At 43.9% G+C, this 22548-nt stretch overlaps 4 protein-coding genes across 5 annotated transcripts in view; 2 read left to right on the forward strand and 2 right to left on the reverse strand.

The window, feature by feature from the left end:
- The first annotated feature begins 2384 nt into the window (after positions 1 to 2384).
- hdhd2 (haloacid dehalogenase-like hydrolase domain containing 2) lies at positions 2385 to 6409 on the forward strand. The gene is made up of 7 exons (XM_018748692.2): positions 2385 to 2462; positions 3292 to 3400; positions 4055 to 4263; positions 4566 to 4650; positions 4976 to 5192; positions 5302 to 5365; positions 5503 to 6409. The coding sequence occupies exons 2-7, from the start codon at positions 3300 to 3302 to the stop codon at positions 5604 to 5606; spliced, it is 780 nt and encodes a 259-aa protein (XP_018604208.1). The 5' UTR covers positions 2385 to 2462; positions 3292 to 3299; the 3' UTR covers positions 5607 to 6409.
- Positions 6410 to 6559: 150 nt separating this feature from the next.
- Positions 6560 to 13270, reverse strand: katnal2 (katanin p60 subunit A-like 2). The gene is made up of 16 exons (XM_018751347.2): positions 13046 to 13270; positions 12504 to 12574; positions 12232 to 12398; positions 12111 to 12147; positions 11877 to 11991; positions 11653 to 11751; positions 11464 to 11547; positions 10919 to 10996; positions 8977 to 9075; positions 8380 to 8443; positions 8042 to 8160; positions 7802 to 7893; positions 7486 to 7596; positions 7209 to 7371; positions 7016 to 7118; positions 6560 to 6935 (listed from the first exon to the last, which is right to left on the reverse strand). Exons 1-16 carry the CDS (start codon positions 13094 to 13096, stop codon positions 6796 to 6798), a joined length of 1593 nt encoding a protein of 530 aa, XP_018606863.1. The 5' UTR covers positions 13097 to 13270; the 3' UTR covers positions 6560 to 6795.
- Positions 13271 to 15886: 2616 nt separating this feature from the next.
- On the reverse strand, positions 15887 to 18957 carry sigmar1 (sigma non-opioid intracellular receptor 1). Its single transcript, XM_018755080.2, has 4 exons — positions 18645 to 18957; positions 17358 to 17558; positions 17086 to 17178; positions 15887 to 16832 (listed from the first exon to the last, which is right to left on the reverse strand). Exons 1-4 carry the CDS (start codon positions 18787 to 18789, stop codon positions 16603 to 16605), a joined length of 669 nt encoding a protein of 222 aa, XP_018610596.1. The 5' UTR covers positions 18790 to 18957; the 3' UTR covers positions 15887 to 16602.
- galt (galactose-1-phosphate uridylyltransferase) overlaps positions 17714 to 22548 on the forward strand; it is a 49373-nt gene continuing 44538 nt past the window's right edge. The window contains exons 1-2 of one of the 2 annotated variants that reach the window (XM_018755066.2): positions 17714 to 17745; positions 20570 to 20739. In XM_018755066.2, the coding sequence (XP_018610582.1) occupies positions 17739 to 17745; positions 20570 to 20739 (177 nt within the window). In that variant the 5' untranslated portion in view covers positions 17714 to 17738. Of the gene's footprint in view, positions 17746 to 19086; positions 19499 to 20569; positions 20740 to 22548 lie in introns of those variants that run through there. The other variant, XM_018755057.2, reaches the window with a different exon arrangement.

Raw genomic sequence — 22548 nt, forward strand, 5'->3', positions numbered from 1 at the left:
TTTGTGGGACAGAGGACCTTTTTCATTAACACTCATTTCAGTCTAAGTATACAAATGCAGAGGATTTGTTGAATTACAACCATATGTTTATCAGCGAGATCAAGCTTAAATCCAGTAAATGTAACATTAATTCTCCATAATCTTTGTCCAAGATAATGTGGCTACATATCCAGCAGCAATGGATCACAGGTCATGGATAGTGAGCATGGAAAATTGAACATGTTGCTGAAAAGTTCTGAGGTGGGCTTCTCCTGGGTGCTCTGGTTTCCACAGTCCAAAGTGCAAAACAGGTGAATTGGTAAATAAATTCACCTTTGTGTATACATATGGATCCATGAGTATATCCTACAAGGAACTGGTGTCCTATTAGGGGTGTACCTTGCCTTACACCCTATGCTTCTGGCATAGGGTTCAGACCAGTGTGACCCTGCAATGGACATAGTTATCAATAATGGATGGATGGATGGTTGGATGGATGGATGTAATACTGCAGATTTCTACGGTAAACCGTTTTCTGTCTGGTAAACCATTTATGTTTATGCACACACTGAAAGTGCTCATATTCAAAATGCAGATGAGTATTTTGGTGATAAAATATATACCAATATTGTTTCATGGAATTAAATGATTTTCATTATTTGAAGTAATATAATATCCATCTTGAGTTTACTTTTTTAAATTCATTTCCAAAATGCACAACGTGTGTTAATGTGCTTGACTGAATGCCTCTGAACTGAACGCATCATATCTTCTGAGAAGGCTGTGCTTAAATAGGCAATTAAAATGCTGTAGTACACATGCTCTGTTAAGTATGATTGTCCTAATGTGTTTACGTATCCAGTACTTTATTGACAAGTTAGTAATTATATGTAAGATTTTCTCTGGAGACCTAAATAAATGATTACTCTTAAAATATTAGAATGGCTATAATTTTTTTTTCTTTTTAGTAGGAATTTTCCTGTGCTGTGAGGCTAGATTTTGGATTATGGTTCTAAATTCATGTGATTATCATGCTTTTCCACCGTTTTAGATTTACAGAAATCTTCATAATGCAAAACATCTGTTTGTGGCTGATGACATACGTTTTTTAAATGAGTGATCAATCTGTCCCCATGCTAACCCTCTTAAGTGATTATTAAAGTTGCCAGCATGTTTGAAACCACAGAGCTTGTTCACCCTCCACAGCACATCCTCAATAAAGTAAAATGGAACCATTACACTGTAGAACAACCTTTCCCCAACACTATTTCACACCGAATAGGTTCTATTAAACATATGTGTATAAATTCCAACAGCTTAAATTTATTTTCCTAAAGGATGCTGTGCAACAGGGGTTCTTAACTTAGACCTCTGGGGGTCTGCTAAGCAGAGGCTTACTTTGAAAATAACACTAACTAAATAAAAGTTACAAATAAAACAAAATATTACAGTACTCTTGCTATGTATGACATAATTCTATGTGAAGGTAATCAGCTTTCAGTGCGATATTTTTGTACATTTTTCTGGAAGGCGGTTCTTAGCCTTCACCATAATCATAAATGAACCCAAGGCCTAGAAAAGCGTGAGGACCTTTGGTCCACATCAAGTTGGAGGAACAGCGAATGCTACAAAGCACTATTAGCAGACATGTAGTTTATACATATAATAACAAATAATAGCAGGAAGAGTAAAACAAGGAAATGTAAAAACAAAGATTAGTGATGCTTTTAACCTGCTGAACTGATTGTGCCCTGAACTTCCAGGATTGACGACTGAAAACTAGGACCCTCACTTGGCCAAGTAAATATGAATATGAATTCTAAACATGTTTGTTTGCTATTGTGACATCTCAATGAATACTTATTACGTTTTACATTTTATTATTATGCTATTACTTAGCGATAGTTATTTTATACGATTAGTGAGTACATTTTAAACAAGTACTCAGAACACCAATTGAGCTGGTAGTGTAGGGGTTAGAACTGTGCCCCCTTTTACCCAGAGGTCGCAGGCTCGAATCCCACCCATCTAGTGCCCTCACTTAGCAAGGCACTTCATCATCTAAATTGCTCTATTAAAAATTCCGCAGCTGTATTATGGTAAATAATGGTAGGTATCTTAACATTGTGACTCGCTTTGGAGAAGCGTCAGCTAATGAGTATGTACACTACTAATTTCGTAACACAGTCGTGGTGGTCCGGAGGCTACACACACTAGACGCCAGTCTATGGCAGCAGAGACTCCTGAACAATAGAAACATTTACACAGGTTAAGGAATAATTTTCCCTAATAAACATACAGTATCACTCAAACGATCAATTTAACTCGACTCAGGCATCTCCGCGGACACCTTTTTCCTCTTCTCGCTCCTCCGGAGCGGGAGGACCCTCCCGGAATCCGCGCGCACCTTAGCGAAGGGTCGCGAGCTCGTTGACTGCACGCGCGTCTCTCGGTGTTATAGGACCGAGAGCAACGTTAACACGGTACTCGCAGTGGGACAGTATGGCGCGAAACGCACGTCCTTTAGCCCGCTCGTAGTGTGTAGCTGTACCATACAGATGCACTCTTTTTTTTTTTTTTTTTTTGCTTGAAAAGCTATTCGCAGGTTATTCATAATTCAGTGAGGTTCATAATTTGTTGGATTAAGCTAAGCTAAGTATCAGAACATGTACTAGCATCCATCGACGCTAAATTCGCCTCAGCCCACACTGCGAACTCTTATCATGTATTTACTCGTTCGCATAATTGTTTGAAATGTGTACACAGTCGGTTTTTGGCGCGGGAGACAACCTGGTTTACACTGGGTCCGAATGTCAGTCGCTGGACAGCACATTTTCAGCGAAAAAAGGCTGGCGCATCCAAACAACACACTCGCCTTGAATTAAGAGCATTAATCGTGCACCCAGAACGATAACTAAATCGAATCCAGCATTTCTAAATAATTCAACGGATATTCCCCCGTCATTCGGCTCCAAAGCGGCGCATAATCTTTGCATTACTGGTTATCTGAGGAGAATTCAGGGCAGGTGGATGCATTCGGCAGGCAGACATGTAAAGATTATTTGCATTTCAATTCTGTTTGTTAGCTGGTGATCAGTTGGGTAACCAAATGACATACAGCTCTATCCTTACGCACCACAGTGTTATGGAAATAGTCACTTTTTAGTCCCTCTTTTCAGGGTTCAGTGGTAGGAAACTTTTTTTTTTTGGGAACATGTCAAGATGCTCTATCTGATTGTTCAGGGCTATGGTGCTGGTGATGCATGAAAGTGTTTTGTAAAAAGTGCTAAATGTGACCTTTTTGTGTGGCAGCCGGTGTCATGGCAGCAAGACGACGGCTGAAGGCTGTACTAATTGACCTTAGCGGGACGCTTCACGTTGAAGACTCAGCGGTGCCGGGCGCTCAGGAAGCCCTTGCCAGGTCAGTCATCTCAAGGTTGTTAACAGTTTGGTGGTAGGGACATTGTCCAAATCCATGTCCTCTTCCCACATAGGGCCACTGTTATGTCTGCACCGCCAGAAGTTTAGATGACCGTCTGACGTTGCTATGTTCCCGTAGGGGTGTTCCCACACTGAGTGACTCACAACATTAGTGTGTATTCGGTTTATTTTATGTTTCAGGTGTCAAGTCCAAGCATTTTTTTTTGTTTATCTTTCATTTTCTTCACTTATTTTCTGCAATTTCTCTAGTGGAGCAGCCTTGACTTGTTTGTCACTAGTCAGTAGATTTCAATAACATGCACCCATATAGAACAGGAGCATAAGACCCCATTAATTTAACTTTTTTTCTAGTGTTTACAGGTCTTGCCTGGTTTTTGTCACTGTCTGAGATCAATAGCTAGTGGTGCACATGAACAAATGGCATTGGGTCGGAGTTTATGGAAAGTTGCGTTATTTGAAATCGGTTTTCATGTAGCTCTAATATAAAAAAACACGACCTGTTTTTTTAAATAGCTATATCCAAGGTTCTTACAGAATCTAACCAGTGCATAAATCAAGCGTTATCTGTATTATAATTCTCTTATTTATTGGTTCAGAAGTTGAGGAGCATGCGTACTACTTTGTACTTGCTCAGGTTGCGGCGTGCCCCAGTTTCTGTGCGCTTTGTGACCAACACAACGAAGGAGTGCAGACGGATGCTGGTAGAGCGCCTGCATGGACTGGACTTCCATATTGAGGAGCATGAGATCTTCACCTCGCTGAGTGCTGCTTGTCGCCAGGTGGAGCGGGCGGGTGTGAGGCCTCTGTTGCTGCTACATGACAGTGCTTTGGAGGACTTTGCAGGTGGGTCACTCTTTCTGGGAAGGAGTATCACTGGGGGTTACTACTGTCATTAGCTCAATATGCTAGAGCTTTTGTTGTTTTCATGTCCCTTAGTGTCTTAGTATAACAGTGCTAGTGAGGCTTACCTTGACCCAGTTTCTCAAAGACTCAAAACATGAACAAAAGTTCTGCTGAGGGTGTATTACATTTGTGCAATCAGGCTACAGTTTTTGCCAGTCATTGCATAGAAGACCTGTATAAGCAGCCTCAAGCAACATAGTATATGACTGAATTTGCATGGCTTCTGTGACTGTTTGCTACAGGCATTGAGACCTCTGACCCTAATGCTGTGGTGATTGGGTTAGCTCCTGAGCACTTCAACTACCAGACGATGAACAAGGCTTTCAGGTGACACAACGTTTGCACTTTCAGTACATAAGCTGTGTTGACAGGATCACATATTTAACAGTGATGACAAAAGAAAACTGTCTTGCTTGGAGTTTAGCAAGACTTAACAGATTCTTTTGTGCAGAAGTCAGGGAAACAGAGGTGACTTAAGCAGTTTGAGTGACAGCTGACAGTAATGCTAGTGTTGAGTAACACAAGAATAATAAGGATCTGAGAGAACCTGTGTTATACCTTTCCTGCCTTCCTTTCGCCTGTAAAACATTTGCCCTCCCGTTTTTCCCTTCAGACATTAAGGTCTGAACTGTTCTTCTGTCTTCCATGGAAGGCTTCTCTTGGAAGGGGCTCCCTTGATAGCAATCCACAAGGCCCGATACTACAAGAGGAAGGATGGCCTAGCATTGGGCCCAGGGCCCTTTGTGACAGGCTTAGAGTATGCCACAGATACCCAGGCTACTGTGGTGGGTAAGCCTGAGAAGACCTTCTTCCTTGAGGCCCTGCGAGAGCTGGATTGCCAGCCTGAAGAGGCTGTCATGATTGGTGATGTATGTACAAGCTGCCTGTGGTGACCCAAGTATTATCCTGTTGATGTCCTTAATCTGATCACCAATGACAAAAAAGAGAAACCTGGTGTGTATCTATTTTTTTCAACAGGATGCCAGAGATGATGTAGGTGGGGCTCAGAACTCTGGAATGTTGGGAATTTTAGTCAAAACTGGTAAGAAAGATTCCAATGTGTAAGGTTCTCTGTTGGTCTACAGTGGCAGCTATAAGCAGAGGGGATCATTCTCTTATGCCTGCACTATGTGCATGAAGAGTCCAGGAACTAAATAACAATACCTATCATCCCTACAGGAAAGTACCGACCTGGAGATGAAGCTAAAATCAACCCTTCGCCTCATGTGACCTGTGACAGTTTCCCTCAGGCTGTTGACCACATCTTACAACACCTGCTGTAACCACAATGGCTTTAATAACAAGAATGGGGATAGGGAGAGTACAGACCAGGAGACAAGGTTGCTCATTCTTCTTACAAGAAAGCAACAGATATGACTGTGACACAAACGATAACCTTAAAACACCACCATGACTCTGAACTCAACACACTTTCATGAACATTTTAAACTCAAACTTTGGCCCAAACAGCTGGATGGAAAGGCAGTACCATGGATTGAAGCGTAACACTTGTTTGATGACTCTGTATAGCATTTAATTAGATTAATCCTGATTGTGTTATGTTTAGAATCTGAACATCTCCCAAAGTTGACGAACAACATCCAGCGGAACAGTATGAAACAAAATATACCATGTAACAGCATTTATAGAAGTCTGCTACATAGCACCATTGCAAGGGCACACTAGAATCAGTGTAGTGTTCATTGTTCAGTGCATGTACCTCAGTCCCACTACTGTAGTGTTTTTTCTGGTAGCGTAGTGGTTGAGTTGTTACCTTGCAATCAAAAGGACCCGGGTTTAAATCCCTGCTCCCACTCTAGCTAGCACCCTTGGACAAAGTATGAGTTTAAGTCAAAAAGTATCTTTGTAGATATTTTTTACTTAAATTTGCTGCTAAATTTTTTGCGAAATACTAACATATTGTGGATACTTTTTTCACTTGAACTTGGCCAGAATTGGTACACTAAAAAGTTATCCTGCTGTATAAATGGATAAAAAACTCTTAGATTAGCGTACAATGCTTAAATTTTAAATTGTCTTGGACATAGGTATTAGCTAAATGAATAAATATCTGCATGACAAGGTGGTGTGGGGGTGCGGTGGCGCAGCGGGTTTGACCGGGTCCTGCTCTCCAGTGGGTCTGGGGTTCAAGTCCCGCTTGGGGTGCCTTGCAATGGACTGTCATCCCGTCCTGGGTGTGTCCCCTTTCCCTCCAGCTTTATGCCCTGTGCTGCCGGGTTAGGCTCCGGCTCCCCACGACCCCGTATGGGACAAGTGGTTTCAGATGGTGTGTGTGTATGATAACAAGGTGGTGTTTCAGGTTGCCCTTAATGCTAAGAGCCTACTGTATATAAATAAATATATTCAAAACATAAGTTGTAGATTATGTGTGATGAAGTCCATGTAGGCAGCTAGTATGATGTAATTGCTGAGCCACGGCAATAAGGTTGGAGTATGGGAGCGTTCCTTTTTTCAGACAGACTCGTACTCTTTCTCCCATGCCATGTACTTATCAGTCAGGTTTCTGGCTGAAGGTTTGGTGTGAGCAATCACCTCCAGGAAGTCATCTGTTGTTACGGTCTCCAGCTGGATCACAGGCATCTTTGAGTTACCTACAAGATGACATTTCGTATCCCTCAGTACGGACGCTCGGGCCAAGCATTCCGCGATAGGTATGGAGTGTGTGACCTACCTCCTTCATGGTCCTCGAGTGCATCAAATATCTTCCGAACGGGCCTCATTGCAGCCTCCTTACACACCAGCTTAATATCTGAACCAGAGTAGCCTTCTGTCTCCTTAACCACAAAATAGTTTAATGTAAAAACTTGCATGTGCATGTCTAATTATCAACGTAGTGGCTTTGAATTGAATGTGGCTCCTCCCACCTGTGCCAGCATGCCGTAGTCCAGCTCCGTGCGCAGTTCGACACCCTCTGTGTTGCTGAGTGGTGGCAGCCAATGTGCAATCATAGCCTGGCGAGCAGAACACGAGGGCAGACCCACCAGGATCCGCTTGTCCAAGCGACGCAGCATGCCATAGTCCAGCTCCCTGGAGCAGGTGAATATGCGGGAGGAGGGTGTAAGAGGACCAACAATAAACAGTCTCCCCCTGAAAACATCATGGGTTCTTCCTTCTCTGGGTGTTTTAAACTCTCACTCTCACCAGGGCAGGTTTGAAGCAGCCAGCACAAAAACCAGGTCATCAGAGTGTACCAGACCATCCATCTGTACCAGGAGCTCAGTCTTCATCCTACGGCTTCCCTCATGCTCCCCTCTGGGTGTGTCGGATAGTAGATGAGCCCAGGGAAACAAAGACATGAAATCAGTGTAGGGTGGAGTTGGTTCTCTACCAGTAACTGTGATACACTTCACGAAACTCTGGAAACCCAGCAAATTAGAGAACGCTAAAATTATGGTCTGGAAATTGCGGTGGCTGGGAGTATGGCTAATGTGGCTATAATACACAATTGGAATCTCACCCTGGGCCAGTTCCTCTCTGGCTCATGACAGACTCCAGCTCATCTAGAAAGATGGTGGAAGGAGCATGGTACCGGGCCAGTTCAAACAGAACCTGAATGGGAGCAGACAAGTCCGTTGGGAACAGTTTGTTTTGGAAAAGTAATAGTAGAAAAACCAAGGCTGGAACTGACTGACAGACAGGAGGACATGTCCCTGTGCTGGGAATGCTGGGAAATGCTATCTGAAACTGTAGGACTGACCCGGACTAGCTTCTCTGAGTCGCCCCTCCACTTGCTGACTATGCTGGAGGCGGAGATGTTGAAGAAGGTCGTGTGGCACTCTGTGGCAACTGCCTTTGCAAGCATGGTCTTCCCTGTGCCTATAGGTAAGAGAAAAAGACAGCGGTGTTGCTGTTGATGGTGACACATCATTACTCAGATGGGACAGGTGAGCAACACAGAAAAATGTTTGAGAGACAAACATGGATAACGGATTTAGAAAACTAGGATTGAATGGGGCAATGCTAGGTAGGTGCTCTGGTGCTGTAGAAGTCAGATGGTTGAGTGAGGTAAGAGATGTTATGAAAACACTAACTGACCAGGGGGTCCATAGAGTAGGAGACCCTTCCAGGGAGAGAGGATGCCCGTGAACAGCTGTGGGTACTGTTAAGGGAAGAAAAAAGAAATCGAACTAGTTCTTTAAGATATTAACATGTTTCTTCACTCACTGACACTAGTAAGTTCTTAGTATCATGCGTCAAATCTCAGCAAAACCTTCATATGGACAAATGTGATCTATATTTTAACGGAGACTATGTGCATAGTTGATGGTACACACTGAATTGCGAGATCTATTGAAGTATGGGGGAAGTTCAGGAGTAGAATAAAAAATTCACTGGACTGTTTCAAGACGTGCTGTTCAACATGTGTTGTTACAAGGACAAAAACTCAAAAATCACTTTATTTTCAGTTTCTTTATGTCAGAACTCCAAAAACTAATTTATGGTCATCACCAAACAGGCAGGTGATGAAGGAAGGGGTCTCCGGGCCAGATTGGATGGTATTCAAGTATAGATTTAATGTCATGTTAAGAAATAACTGGAGCCTTGTTTTCCTGTACCCTTTACAAGAGATGTATTCAGAATCGAATTCCAGCGGCGGTTTGAGAAATACCAAGGCGTTCCATGGCCCCGCACCTTAATGGGGTAGACGACAGCCTCTTTGACTAATCGCTTGGCGGCCTCCAGCCCGATAATGTCGTCCCACCTCACATTGGGGTTGTGTAAATAGATGTCCTTTAGCAGAAGACATGAGGGAGATGGGATTGAGACCTTCATTAATACATGTTTGCACACAAATGGCAAGATGCAGTGCTGCCCTCTAGTGGGGAAAACATGCAGGCAAAACATAAAAATTGAGTCTTGGTGTTAAGGTTCATTTGTACCCAGGTTCACTTATAGCTATCATCACAGTAATGGGGTGTCTCTTCTCTATATGTACTTTTTATGATGACTCTGAGATCACTGTAAGCTGCTTTGCCTTTATCCAAGACACTGTCAAGCTAACACACATGCTGGTTTTTTCCACCCCAAAGCAAGCACATCTTTGGTGTGCGACTCTTACCCACCATGATATACATGCAGAAACTTGATTTCTCCCCACGGAGTTGTTGGTATCAACCCATGTTTTTTGAGCAAACTGGATTTTTCAGTAATATGACTTTTGTCAGTCACAGAGATAATTCACCTGCAAAGCACCTCAGTATCTACTATGATACAGTAGAGAAAAAAAAATCCATATATTTTCATTAGCGGTCCTTAACTGTTTCTAGGCGACAGCCTACTTTAAGGATCGAAGGAAAATTAAGGACCCCCTCTAGAAAAAGTGTCCATAAATCAGAGCAAGTACGGCACTGAATGTATTTCACTGAAACTCGATTATGGCCACACTCAAATCACAGGGTTCTGTTCAATGAAAAACCACAACAATGACTTATGAATACATTGCATATACCCTTTCTGATGTAGGACAGGCTAAATATTCAGGGAAATGGCATTTTTTTCCCAGTTAAGTCATCTTTTTACTTCCACAGTGTTTTTTTTTTTTTTACTGCCTATTAGGCCTTTCTCTCTACAAATCATGTAGACTTTACATACTGTTAACATGATATGAAGTAGAAAGTTTATAAAGTAGATGGTTTTGTTATGGAAAACCATCTACTCTATATACTTCCTTCTTCCTATCATGTTAACCCTCAAAGTAAACATCTCTCAACTGAAAAAGCAGGTTCAGTACTACTATTAATTAATTTAGCTTACCCTTTTCTCCTAAGTGAGCTTAAGTGTTAAGCTATTTACAGTTATTTACCCATTTATACAGCTCAATAGTTTTTACTGGAGCAATTTAAGTTATGTACCTTGTTCAAGGGTACTACGGCAGGAATGATAGTGGATCCTTGCTCCTTCAAGTCCTTATAGAAATAAACTATAATCAAACCATTAATGGATTATTTCAATTATATTGTGACACGTGTTGCTCGGGCAGCCAGATGGGGGGGGGGGGAACATGGGCCCTCAGCATACCTGAAGCCAGGCAATTCATAATTGACTGCCCGTTTCATACGTTTCTCCACTCAGTGTGGCAAAAACACAGGCAATTATCTTGCCTCGCACCCTGTTGTTACGGTGTAAATGAGTGAAAATACAAAACGGAGACATTCTAGGGTGAATAATTTTATCATAAAATGTTACTCTGATCATTGTTCTGTATAAAATACCTTTTATTTTGGTATTATTATTATTATACATTTTTGGTGATAGTTTTTTTATCCAGGAACTGATAATTCCACCCGTTAAGAAATTGTGGTAATTTGACCGCCTTGCAACTTGGAATTTTCCATGGATCAAATGTTTCCATTGTGTGACGAATATGTGCATGTCACAGACTGGAGGAACAAAGTAATGTTTTTGGCTTTGTTACATATTTTCTTTAGTGAGACAGTATTATCTTTAAAGCAAGTCTGACTTCACAGACCCCCCCGCCCCCCGAAGCCCACCCAGAGCTCTAGTTAACAACCCCCACCAGAGAGCATACTGCTGCCGTCCGGTTCCGCATTACCGCCGGGAGGCGCTGTCTCACCTTGCTGATAATTGCTGCAAGCTCTCTGGTCTCAGCGTTCATACCGCAGAAGGCGCTGATTGGTTTCAACAGGCGGTCCTTTCGCAGTGGTCCGGGGAGAAGCACCAGAGCGGGACAACGAGAGACATTTTTTTTCGTAAGACTTCATACAAAAGGTCCTCTGCACCGTGGTGGCTAAAGCACGGAGTCCAAAAAATTGCTGGTTCTAGGTTCAGCACCGGTCGTGTTGTTGTACCTTTGAGAAAAGTATTCAACCTGAATTCCTGAATACTGTATATCTGTCTATATGAAATGGTGTTTAAGATGAGTTGGTTGCTGTGTGCAGGTTTTGGTTAATGCTTTGAGTATCTCTTGAGCTCTTCGTTGGTAATTTATTTGACTTTTATTATAAGGAATTGTAAGGTATAGCTGGACACGGTGCATTCAGACCTGTGCAGCGAACCGTGTCTCCCGTCACCGCGGCAGTATACAGTCTATGAGTTGGAGCAGGAGCTAAAACGAATGAAAAGTAACATTTAATTGCCTCATGCTAGTAGAGAACCTACCGTGGGGTCTGAGTGGCAGGTCAGCTCACTGGAGACACCTCTCACAGCATCATGGATCAGGGTGCGATAGTCTAGCAGCTGAGCCTGCAGAGCCCGCAGACAAAGCCCATAAGGAGACGGTCAAGCACGCGGGGTTTTCTCAAGCTGTCCGCTACAGGTGAGCCCATGCCTGTCACTGAGCACTCTTACCCTCTTCACTTGTGCCGCCTCTCCCGCCCCGCTCCGGATGATGGGCAACACATTTAGGCCAAATTCAGTCATCTCAGGTGGGGATGACTGTCCATTCTCCTGTTGAGGGTTATGTTTAGGGCTCAGACATCAGCACATCACTGCATGACACCTGTCCTGCTGTGGACTTTCCGCTGGTCCACGTGACCCCCCGGAGACTGCAGTGACAGCACGTGGAGACTCACGCTGGCGGTTTTGCTGCCGTCCTTGGCCACCGTCTTGGACTCCGCCTTCTTCAGCCTGGATGAGGGGCAGTGAGTGGAGCTGATCCTGGGCAACGTGTGGGAGGCTGAACTGGTCCTGCGTGAGGATTAAAACACACGCCTTAAAAAGCGGTTTCCAAAGTGGGACAGTGGGAACAGAACATTTAAATACTCCTGGGTAGTCAAGTTATAAAAAGAGGTTATTTTTAGGTTTACCTTTTTTTACCACTACTTCGTGCCTGTCTGCTTTCACCTGGATTGAGAAAAGAAATGTTCACAAGAGAATATACTTTTTTTTTTCCACTTGGAGAGTATCAAAGTGAAAGAAGTAACTTACATGTTTCTGGTACCTTCTTGGTTAACTTGGGATACTTCTGGAACCTGATGAAATAATAGCTTTCATATTCCATAAGAATGGTTTCCAAGTCTATGTTGTCACAGGCTTCAAACCTATGGAGGCCAAAACTGGTCTCCTGCTCCAAGACCCCGGCAGCATCCATATACCTGAGGGAACATGAGCGCGAGCTTTGCTGTGACCGCCATAAAAGGGATGATGCTCTTCTACTTCCTGCTGCTAAACCTCCTGTAGTTTGCAGCAGCTGCGCTCACCCTTCCTCCTTCAGATAGTGGAAGATCAGGATCAGCAAATTCCGCCTTCTGGTCTCGTTTCTCAGTTCGTCCTTCGGGGAAAGGAAAGGGATCTGAGCACTTGGAAAGTGCAGCCGCATCAGGGCCGATTCCCCATCTGTCCACAGAGCGGCGCCATCGACTTGCAGGAACAGCACTTAATCGGCCGTGTGGAACGCGCGTCACGTGACGCTGTTGCCATGACAACTGAAAACTTGATACGCGCAGTACAAGTGGGACTTGCCATAATAAGAGTGAATTCTAGCTGCATGCGATTTATTTAGAGAAGGAGACCTATGATGGAAGTGTCCTCAATCTTATAGCCCTTCCTATGTTACCGATAAGTGCGGCCCAAGACACGCACTGTACTCCTCGCTAGACGAACAAACTGATCATGATGATGCCCCCCGAACGTAATTACAAAGGGAGATTTGCAGCGACTGATATTTCTCTTTGAAACATTCAGTTCAATATAAATATATTAGTGATCACAGCTTGTCGAGGTACACTGACTGAGTACTCACTGCTTCTCTCGCTTGATTCGCTGTTTTCATGGCTTGATATGAAAGTTCCATCGATTGTCGATTAATTCGTAGGCAATTTTCCCTACGGGAGTGTTTATTTTAATATTACCACAAATTAATAAATAAGCGATGTAACGATGTGCTCTATATCATGTCTAACACACATAACGAGTTCATTTACATGTGCGGGCTGTAGAACAGGTCTGCGCCTCCTTCGGACGGGCATTAGCGCTCACTGACTGACCGAGGATCTCTGGAAACCGTTGCGCGTTTTCATTGGTTCTCACTGAGAGACGTGCGCGTTTCATTGGCTGCCAGTGCAATGACGTAAAGGCATTTAAAAGGGTATAAGCGCATCCAGTTAGTAAGAATGGCCAGTTTGCTGGAAGTGTGCAGTTGTGTTGTAACAACCTGGAATTATGATTTTTATTTAATTGTTATGAAATTTTACTTGTTCTAATGTTGTACTTTGGACGAGAGCAGCCGTTTGCTCTAATTTGAGATAAAATCAAAGTTATTTTATGCACCCTGTTAAAAGGGCATTTAGGTCACAAGGGGAGAATAATTAGACTGAGTGTGTTTACCTGTATGGGGGTGCAGTAGTGCAGTGGGTTGGACCGGGTCCTGCTCTCCGGTGGGTCTGGGGTTTGAGTCCCACGTGGGGTGCCTTGTGATGGACTGGTGTCCTGTCCTGGGTGTGTCCCTTCCCCCTCCAGCCTTACGCCCTGAGTTGCTGGGTTAGGCTCTGCTTCCCTGCAACCCTGTATTGGACAAGCGGTTCGGAAAGCGTGTGTGTGTGTTTACCTGTTTGGGGGCACAATGGTGCAGCAGGTATGGCCAGGGCCTGCTTGCCAATGGGTCTGGGGTTTGAGCCCTGCTTGGGGTGCCTTGCAATGGACTGGTGTCCCATCCTGGGTGTGTCGCCTTCCCCTCCAGCCTTGTGCTCTGTGTTGTTGGGTTCGGCTCTGGTTTGGCGCAACCCTGCTTGGGACAAGCGGTTTCAGACACTGTGTGTTCGTTCCCCTGTCTAGAGTAGACTTTGGCATTGCCTCGGTCATGATCCCCTTAAGGGGATGAAATAGTTGTATTTTTGACATTCTTCAGGCTACACAGCTGTCTCAGCGCTTGAGCTATTAGGCCATTTTTATGAAAGCCGACCTAAAGTGGATTGAAGTAGTCGTTAAAAGTCCATTTCAGATTTATGGACACCGCTGGACGAGCAAAAGGAGAAGCGCAGCACAAAGCTGTGCAGTTTTATGGCAGCAGAAAAGCTGAAGTGCTGCAAAAAAACATTTTGCGGAAAAAAAATGGTAGGGATAGTAATTCTTAGCAGCGAGGCGAAGTGAGCAGAGCCTGGAGGAGAATGGATGAAATGGACTTTAGGATGGTTCAGTATCACAGACAAGCCGGGCAAATAAGTGGAGAGTGGGGTGCAATAGCTTCAATCTTTCTTTCTTTTTTTTTTTTTTTTTTTTTTAACTTTTAGGGATTATTTGGGAAGAATATTTAGTTGAGGAACACGGGGACCTTTGTCAACAAAATGTGACTTTTTTTTTTTTTTTTTTAAACAAGCCCACTGTGTATAACATTCAAACAAAGCAGCTCTTTGCTGGATGAAACAATTTCAAAACAGGATGCATGATGCATAGGCAAAACTGATTTGAAATGGTTACAGCGCATCATGTCCATTTTATGACTTTTCGGAATGATCCATCTATACATCGTCAACTGCTTGTCCCGAGCGGGGTCGCGGCGAGCTGGAGCCTTACGCAGCAGCACAGGACGCAAGGCCGAAGGGGGAAGGGACACACCCAGGACAGGACGCCAGTCCTTTCAGAATGATGAACTATTTTAAAGTGCATTTATGATTGACTGATACAGCTTTAGCTGATCAGTACTGTAACTGGAAGGAGGCCCGCAGGACTCCTGAGATACAATGGATCTTTTGGCATGAAGACACATTCAGTTCAGTGAGGCTCCTGGTAACCCTGGTCACACGATCAGCCCACGACCTGGTTTTTCTCTTATGACAACCGTTTGATGGCCTGCCGCAGTGCCAGAAGAAAATGAAAACAGAGATCCTTTGTTAAGCTTAGTTGTACCAAAAACTGCCTTATTCCTTTCACCGCAGGGAAACCCTGTGCCTTCACTACAAAGCCCCATCTTGGCCCCTGTTTAGATATTAATGTGGAACAAGACTATTACTTTATTTTTTCAGGACATTGATTTGTCATTAACACCACCATGTTATTGCAATATGTTCCTTGTTCATGTTACAACAGACTCTTCCAATAACAAATGGAACAGAATTCTGTGAAAACATGTGAATGTAAGACAAAATTAAACATTTCAAAACACGCCGGATGTAAAAGCTGTTTTCAGCTGTAAAATTGCAGTTGATTTAAAGCACAAAAAGATTTGATTGGATTTATCAAACTAAGTGCATAATAAATGTTTTTAATTTTAAATGACTTTTTGAATAAACTTTTGTGCAGCTACTTGTGTGATATATACTGGTTCATATGGTGGTGGAATGTGACAAATTAACTGTACTCCAGCATCACATGTCCGTATCCAGATCTCTCCTTCTGCTGGTGTAATGCATTGTCTCATTAGCCTGAGATGTACACCACCTTGGCGAGAAACATCTGCTAAATGAATAAGTGTAAATGTATTAAAGATCCTAGATAAAATGCATGGTTATTATACAGAATGAATAGATAAGTGAATATTTCTCTGTGATTGACTTTTTTTAGTCTCTAATCTGAAGAAAAGCATTTAACCAAGAAAACCTTAAGATTTAAAAGGCTTTAGATAAGGAAACTATAGATTTGACCGGCTGTCTGCAAGCTAGAACAAGGAACAGAATTTACATGAAAAAACTATTAATTTTTTTTTACTGAAAGATGCAAGTGAACAACACCATGAAAGGCTGCCTACATCTTGGATTGAAAGAATGTAGGGGGCTGAAATCAATAGGATGTTCATAATTGTACAGAAACAGCATGCTCTTCCCTGTCAATAAATACTTGAGTTTTAAGAAGGTGCAAGAAACCAAAGAACCATAACTGAACAAAAGTTGGTTTTTCCAAGAAAAAAAAAATAAAGTGACTCATGTATAAACAATATGCCAGTGTACTATTGACTACCACTGTCTGTTAAAATACCTTTATTCCTGAATCAGGTCATCAAAACTCCTTTTGTTGCTGGCTTCTGAAACAGTTGTATGAAAACAACACGAGCAGCACAACTGTAACCGTTTCTTGCAGTCTCCACATGACAACATTCCCAAGAGGTCACGCCAGCAGATGAAGAATATCTGGTCTATGACAACGGATAAACGGGTTAAGTCTCACAGCACTGCTGGGGTTCTTTGTTGCCAAAACCCAGATTCCAGATTCAGACGTTTCATCGGACAGACTGAACTGCTCTTCTGGGTTCTCAAAAAAAAAAAATTCTGATTTTGAAATTGTTTTGACATTTAAAACTCTTTGGGAAAGTGAACTTATTTCAGTGGTGCGATGTTGAAGGACGGAGGATGGACGGACTGAATGGGCTCACAAAAGCCCTGACTGGGTGAGTGCAGTGCCGGCTTCCAGGACCAAGGCCTTCATATAGACCCGCACGGTGTAGAACACGGTGAGGAAGTCCTGTGTGCTGAACACTGTGTCAGCCAGAGCAAAGCCCAGTGTGGAGGGGATGAAGCCCCTGCCGTACTCCACCATCCAGGTTCCTGCGCTCCACTGCACGGATGTGGCTTCTCCCACCGCGTGTACGATCGTGTCCCCTGGAAGGAGAGGCACGCAAGTATTACCGTTTCAGTTTCCACTACATTATGGCGATTTAAATGACTGTTTACATGTCCAGTTAAGTTTTCAACGTGTGCGTGTGTTCAGTTGGTCTTCGATGTCATTTTCAGTATTGCGGTAACATTTACTGACGTTTTCAAATACCGTATCAAAATTTATTGGAACAATGAAAAGTCTCAATGGGTAAACACTGACGTGCGCATGGTTCTAATAATGTTATTTTTTTCTTACCAGGATAATACACTTCACTCTTTGTTGTGCCCTCCTTCCATTGTCGAAATGTCCCAGAGATGACAGTATCTGATATTTCTGCCCAGTAGCGACCTAGTACAGAAAGTTAAGGGACCGTGATTTAAAGCCAGACTACTCTTCTTGTGACAACAACAGTGTTCCCAATATGTTAGCTTTACCACATTTCCTGATTAAAGACAGTATGAATCCTTTTGCAGAAACAACTTTTTTAAAAAAAGTCTGTAGCGACAGGTGCCAAGTGGGAACCTCACCAGAGTGGCCGCTGGTGTCCACTGCCGTGCCAAACAGAAGGACGTACTCAGTCAGTGAAGCGTGGAGGAGACACATGGAGCCCATCCACCCCCCCGCGTTCACAAACACCCACTGAAGGTCCTCGTCCGGCAGGATGTGACCCGGGTACTTCCTGCGCAGCGCCACCACCACTTTGGAGAAGGCCTGTTCCTGGTCCTGGCCTGGGGAGAGGAGCGGAACCAGTGATCATAACAATTGGCAACATGACGCAAGAGGATATTTAGAAGCCCCGAACGTGGTCTCCTGCAACAAGAAATGGAAAAGAGTGGGGTCATTTGGAAAAGAAAGAAAAGAAGAAAAGCACAGTGTAGTGGTTAGAGCTGCTGCCTTTGGACCCAAAGATGACAGGTTCGATTCCTGCCTCCAGCTATAGTACCCTGAGTAAGGTACTTACCCTAAATTAATACAGTAAAATGACTCAGCTGTATATATGGCTAAATAATTGTAAGTACATTAACACTGTACTTACAGCTAAAACTAATAAATGTAAATAAGGGCAGTTACAGCGAGTAGGCTGCCAAAAGAAGTTCCTTTAGTTAAAAAAAAACTCATTTTGTTAAGAAAAATACAGTCCTGTACAGAATAGTTTTGCAGGAAACCTTGTGAGGAAAAACGAGCCAAGGCAACGGTTTTGTTAAATGGAAAAGCAACTGAACTGGGAGGCAACGCTTTCGGTGTCGCGCGCCGGGGCTCAAGGCCGCGTGCCGCACACGGCTGTGACCTGCGAACCTCGTCTCGGGTCCGTGTCGCGTGGCGACTCGAACACTTTCCACAAGAGCCGAGACTGAGAACCGCCGACTAAGTAACTGACTGACATGACTCCCTAATATATCACAAATTGCGAAGCGCGTTCGCTTCCTCACGTTTTAGCCCTCGAGCTTCTGGCTATCAGGTGAAAGTCCATCATGCAGCGAAAGCGTGCGCGTGTTCGTAGGGAACTGCCGGCAAAGTGAGAAATTGCCTCGAGCTGCAAGGTGTGCTGGGAGCTCGACGCCGCCGCGCGACTGGGTTCCGCACGCGCGCATTTTAAAGTCGCGTTAAAACCGGGAGCGCAGGGGAACCCCGCTGGATTTTTAAATTCAATTAAATCAGTGACCAACGGTGACAAAGTTGCCAGAAAGTCCTGAGGAACCGCGTGCAAAACTCAGCAACGCGATCATTTCAGTGCTGAGGTGAGAAAGTGCCCGGCGCGAGCGCTTCCATTACTACTAGGCTCGTTAAGCGGTGACTCAGGCGCGGATATTTACCTGCGTACTGCTTGGCCAGTTTGGCCACATCTTCCTTGTTGAACACGTACTGTTTGTTCGCCATCCAGTACTTCAAGTACTGAACGACCAGCACCAGGACTCCAGCTGCCACCACGAGTTTTAACACCTTGGTTGCAACAGACATGGCGGGACAAAGAACGGAGACCGCACACGGTTCGGACAGACGAGGCGACACGCAACTCCACGTTCAATCACTGCAAGTGGGAGCCGCCGCGCTCCACTCAAACATTACAGCGCGTTTCATTGAATGTGGTGGGCTCGCTGTCACGGCCGATGGGAGGGACGCGAACTTTCAAAACTGACGTGTCGAGCCACCAATTACAAGCAAAGGTTTTGGCTTTTTCCACCAATGAAATCATTCGGATGTGTCTCGCGAGCGGGGTTCAACGGACTGCCTTGCGTGTCGTCACGAGTTACCCAGCGTAACTAAACTGAAGGCGTTCATAGGTAGCATGAAACTATTATGAGGCCCGTTTTTACACGTTTGCTCATTACTGTTCCGCCGTTGACAAAACAACTCCTGCAGCACAGCTTGTGAGTTATACGAAAGCGCGGTCTGCGTCTGTTCACCACTGTTGTTGACGTTTTTGACGAAGAAAGAAAGTTTGATCAGCTGGCTGACCGCGTGATCGTAGAAGCTTCCAGCCAATCAAAACATCCGCGAATGACAACTAGCCAATCGGAAGCACGAACGGACGGTTTCAGGAAACTGCTACAGTGAACCTCAGAGTTGTAACTCATCCGGCGGCGAGATCTCTGAACTGAAACCGTTGATCCGCAAAAACTCTTCGCAGAAATGGACAATAAAGACCAAGAAAATTTTGATCCTGGCGGTAATGTTTTTTGCATTTTGTCCTAATAGTAAGAAAAAGTATGTATAGACACGACGGTTCCCATTATGGCACATGACGACTCATGAGTTGGAGCCTAGACTCTGTTATGCGCGGAATTGCTCATGTGGGCATTTTGGGAAACTTTCCCGGTTGTGTTGAAACCGTTAAGTGTTAGAAGTGTCTTTTCCAGCTTTGGGATGAAGGTGCGTGTGCGCGAGCTCGCGCGATTAATGGTCTGCGAGTCACTTCAGGTAGACAGACAGACAGACAGACAGAAACGCCCACAGACACTGTGTATGTGGGGCAAAAGAAGGAATTCTGGTGAAAAACCTTAAGAGACGAGACTTCAGATCCTTAAGTCACTAAACCTGAACTGATAGAATAAAAAACAATACCCAATTCTCATAGTAGATTTATTAGACGTTATCAGACACTGTAAATTGCTTGCCATAAAGTAGTCAATGTTTGTTTATATATATATTAAAACATATTATATAATCATAATGTTTATATTTATATATAGAAAATTGAGCAATAAAAATACACACACACACACACATTTTCAGAACCGCATGTCCCATACGGGGTCACGGGGAACCGGAGCCTACCCGGTAACACAGGGCGTAAGGCCAGAGGGGGAGGGGACACACCCAGGACGGGACGCCAGTCCGTCGCAAGGCACCCCAAGCGGGACTCGAACCCCAGACCCACTGGAGAGGAGGACTGTGGTCCAACCCACTGCGCCACTGCACCCCCTGCAATAAAAATAATTTTATATTTATATAGCATATGTATATATCTATATATCATATTATTATTAAGAATGAAAATGACACAAATGAATAAAATGTACTTTTCAAGAGCACTGGACACCTACAAAGTAACCGTCATCAAGCCAGTATTAAACTGGTAAAGTAACATTGACTGCTTCCTGTTTGCTCCAGTTGATTAAGTACAATTGTTGGTATTGTGCTGAGAAAGAACACGATGTGAAGCTCTTTCCAGGATGCAGGGTTCATGATGGGACTGTGAGATCTTCCTCATGCTCCCGTCTTTCTTTTCCCCTCTCAGAGCACCAGCACTTGCGCTACAACCCACTGAGAGGTTCCTGGGTTCTGGTCTCTGCCCATCGGATGAAGCGCCCATGGAAGGGGCAGATGGAAAAACCTCCCGAGGAGGACATTCCTCGACATGACCCCACAAATCCTCTGTGCCCCGGCAGCCGAAGGGCCAACGGAGAGGTAAAGGAGACCTGCCTGTGTAACAGTAGCAGAGCCGCCAGAGTATTACTAGCTCATGCTGATTTGGGCAGTTTTACCGCTATCAGGGGTATAAATTGGCAGGTTGATTTGTTAGATAGTGATTGTGGATCTATAAATGTGCAATGGTGGTAGAGGGGGATCTTAATAAACATTACACAATGTCACATTTTTCACGCGGCGGGCTTGGCTGGTGCCCACTGTGTGGCAGGTCTGGGGTTCGAACCCTGCTTGGGGTGCCTTGTGACGGACTGGCGTCCCGTCCTAGGGGTGTCCCCTCCCCCTCCAGCCTCGTGCCCTGTGTTGCCAGGTTAGGCTCCGGCTCGCCGCGACCCCCCTCGGGACAAGCGGTTGTTGAGGATGTATGGATGGACAACATTTTTCAAAGTTCTCAGTTATGTCGATTTTTGCGTCAATTATGATTATTTACAGTTTACTGATTACAAAAATACCACTAATTCTTCTAGAGTGTCGGTTTTAGTTTTGCACTTTACAGCCTTTCCACCAGAACGTTCTAGAAAGCGTCAGATCCTCAAAGGTACTGGAATATTTGGTACTTGGATCCCAGTGCCAAAATTCACTGAAATTTATTAATAACAAATGTAGAATATTTTTTGAAAACTGACATACGGTATGAAATAATACAAAAGTGTGTTTAATCTAACAAGGCTGAATGCAAAATACAAAAAATATGGGCATAAAATTTTTGTTACGATGTGTCATTTTTAACCTTTATGTGGCTGAGCTCTTTGTTCAAGGTCACTTACAACTTTAGATATGAACTTCAGGATGATTTACCCATACAGTGAGGTATTCTGACTTTTCTCATTTCAGGGGGTAAGTACTATACCTTAAATCTTGGGTACAGCGACAGGGGTTGGGTTCAAACTGGGGACCTTCAGATTGCAAGGCAGCGGCGCTTTAGCGCTACGCTACCTGTTGGCCTCGGTGCCAAAGCGATGAGCAACCCAAGTCAAGGCCCAGTCGATGATGTTGGCTTCGTAGAACTGCGTGTACGTACTTTTTACCGGTGTAACTGCGACACAAAGCCCCACTCTGGGAAATGCCCAACCGCAGTTTTACTTCTCCTAAGAAACTCTGTCGGCTTTGCAAAATTTAATTTTGCACTTTGTTCAGCTGTTCTGCTGTGATGGCAAATTGTTATTCAGTAGGCATGTATCATCCACATAATGTTATTCATCCTGCGAGAGACTACATTGTTCACGTGTAATTATAAAATTGTTCCTGTTTATTATGTTTTTGTAGACTTAAATGATTTGCCTTGAAATTTAATTGGCATTATGCAAATGCAGACATGTCAGAGGACCTATTTGAGCAGACTTTTTAAAGTCCATTCACACAGACAGCTCCTGGATGGGGGGGAAAAAGTTTAATCAAGCAGACGTAATTGTCTACAAATTAGCTTGCTGTCGAAGATGGGCGTTTAATGGATGCTGCAGTTAAGCTGTTTTCTGTGCCTTGTGCTGAATTCCTAAGTTTGCAGGTTTTTTCACTTCATTGCTGTTTTTATTAATTTGCTGCTGAACTGGCTGGACTGAGACTAGTGCCACTTCTGCTGTATATTTACATTTATTCATTTATCTGACGCTCTTCTCCAAAGCAACTTACAATAATTTGCCCATTTAAACAGTTGGATAATTTTACTGGAGGAATTTAGGGTAAGTACCTTTCTCAAGGATACTATTGCCAGAGGTGGGAATCGAACCTGCAACCTTTGGGTCAGCCCAAAGGCAGTAGCTCTGACCACTACCCTACTAGCTGTCCTACAGT

Source organism: Scleropages formosus, chromosome 6 (genome assembly GCF_900964775.1).
Source record: "Scleropages formosus chromosome 6, fSclFor1.1, whole genome shotgun sequence".
Taxonomy (NCBI): Eukaryota; Metazoa; Chordata; class Actinopteri; order Osteoglossiformes; family Osteoglossidae; genus Scleropages; species Scleropages formosus.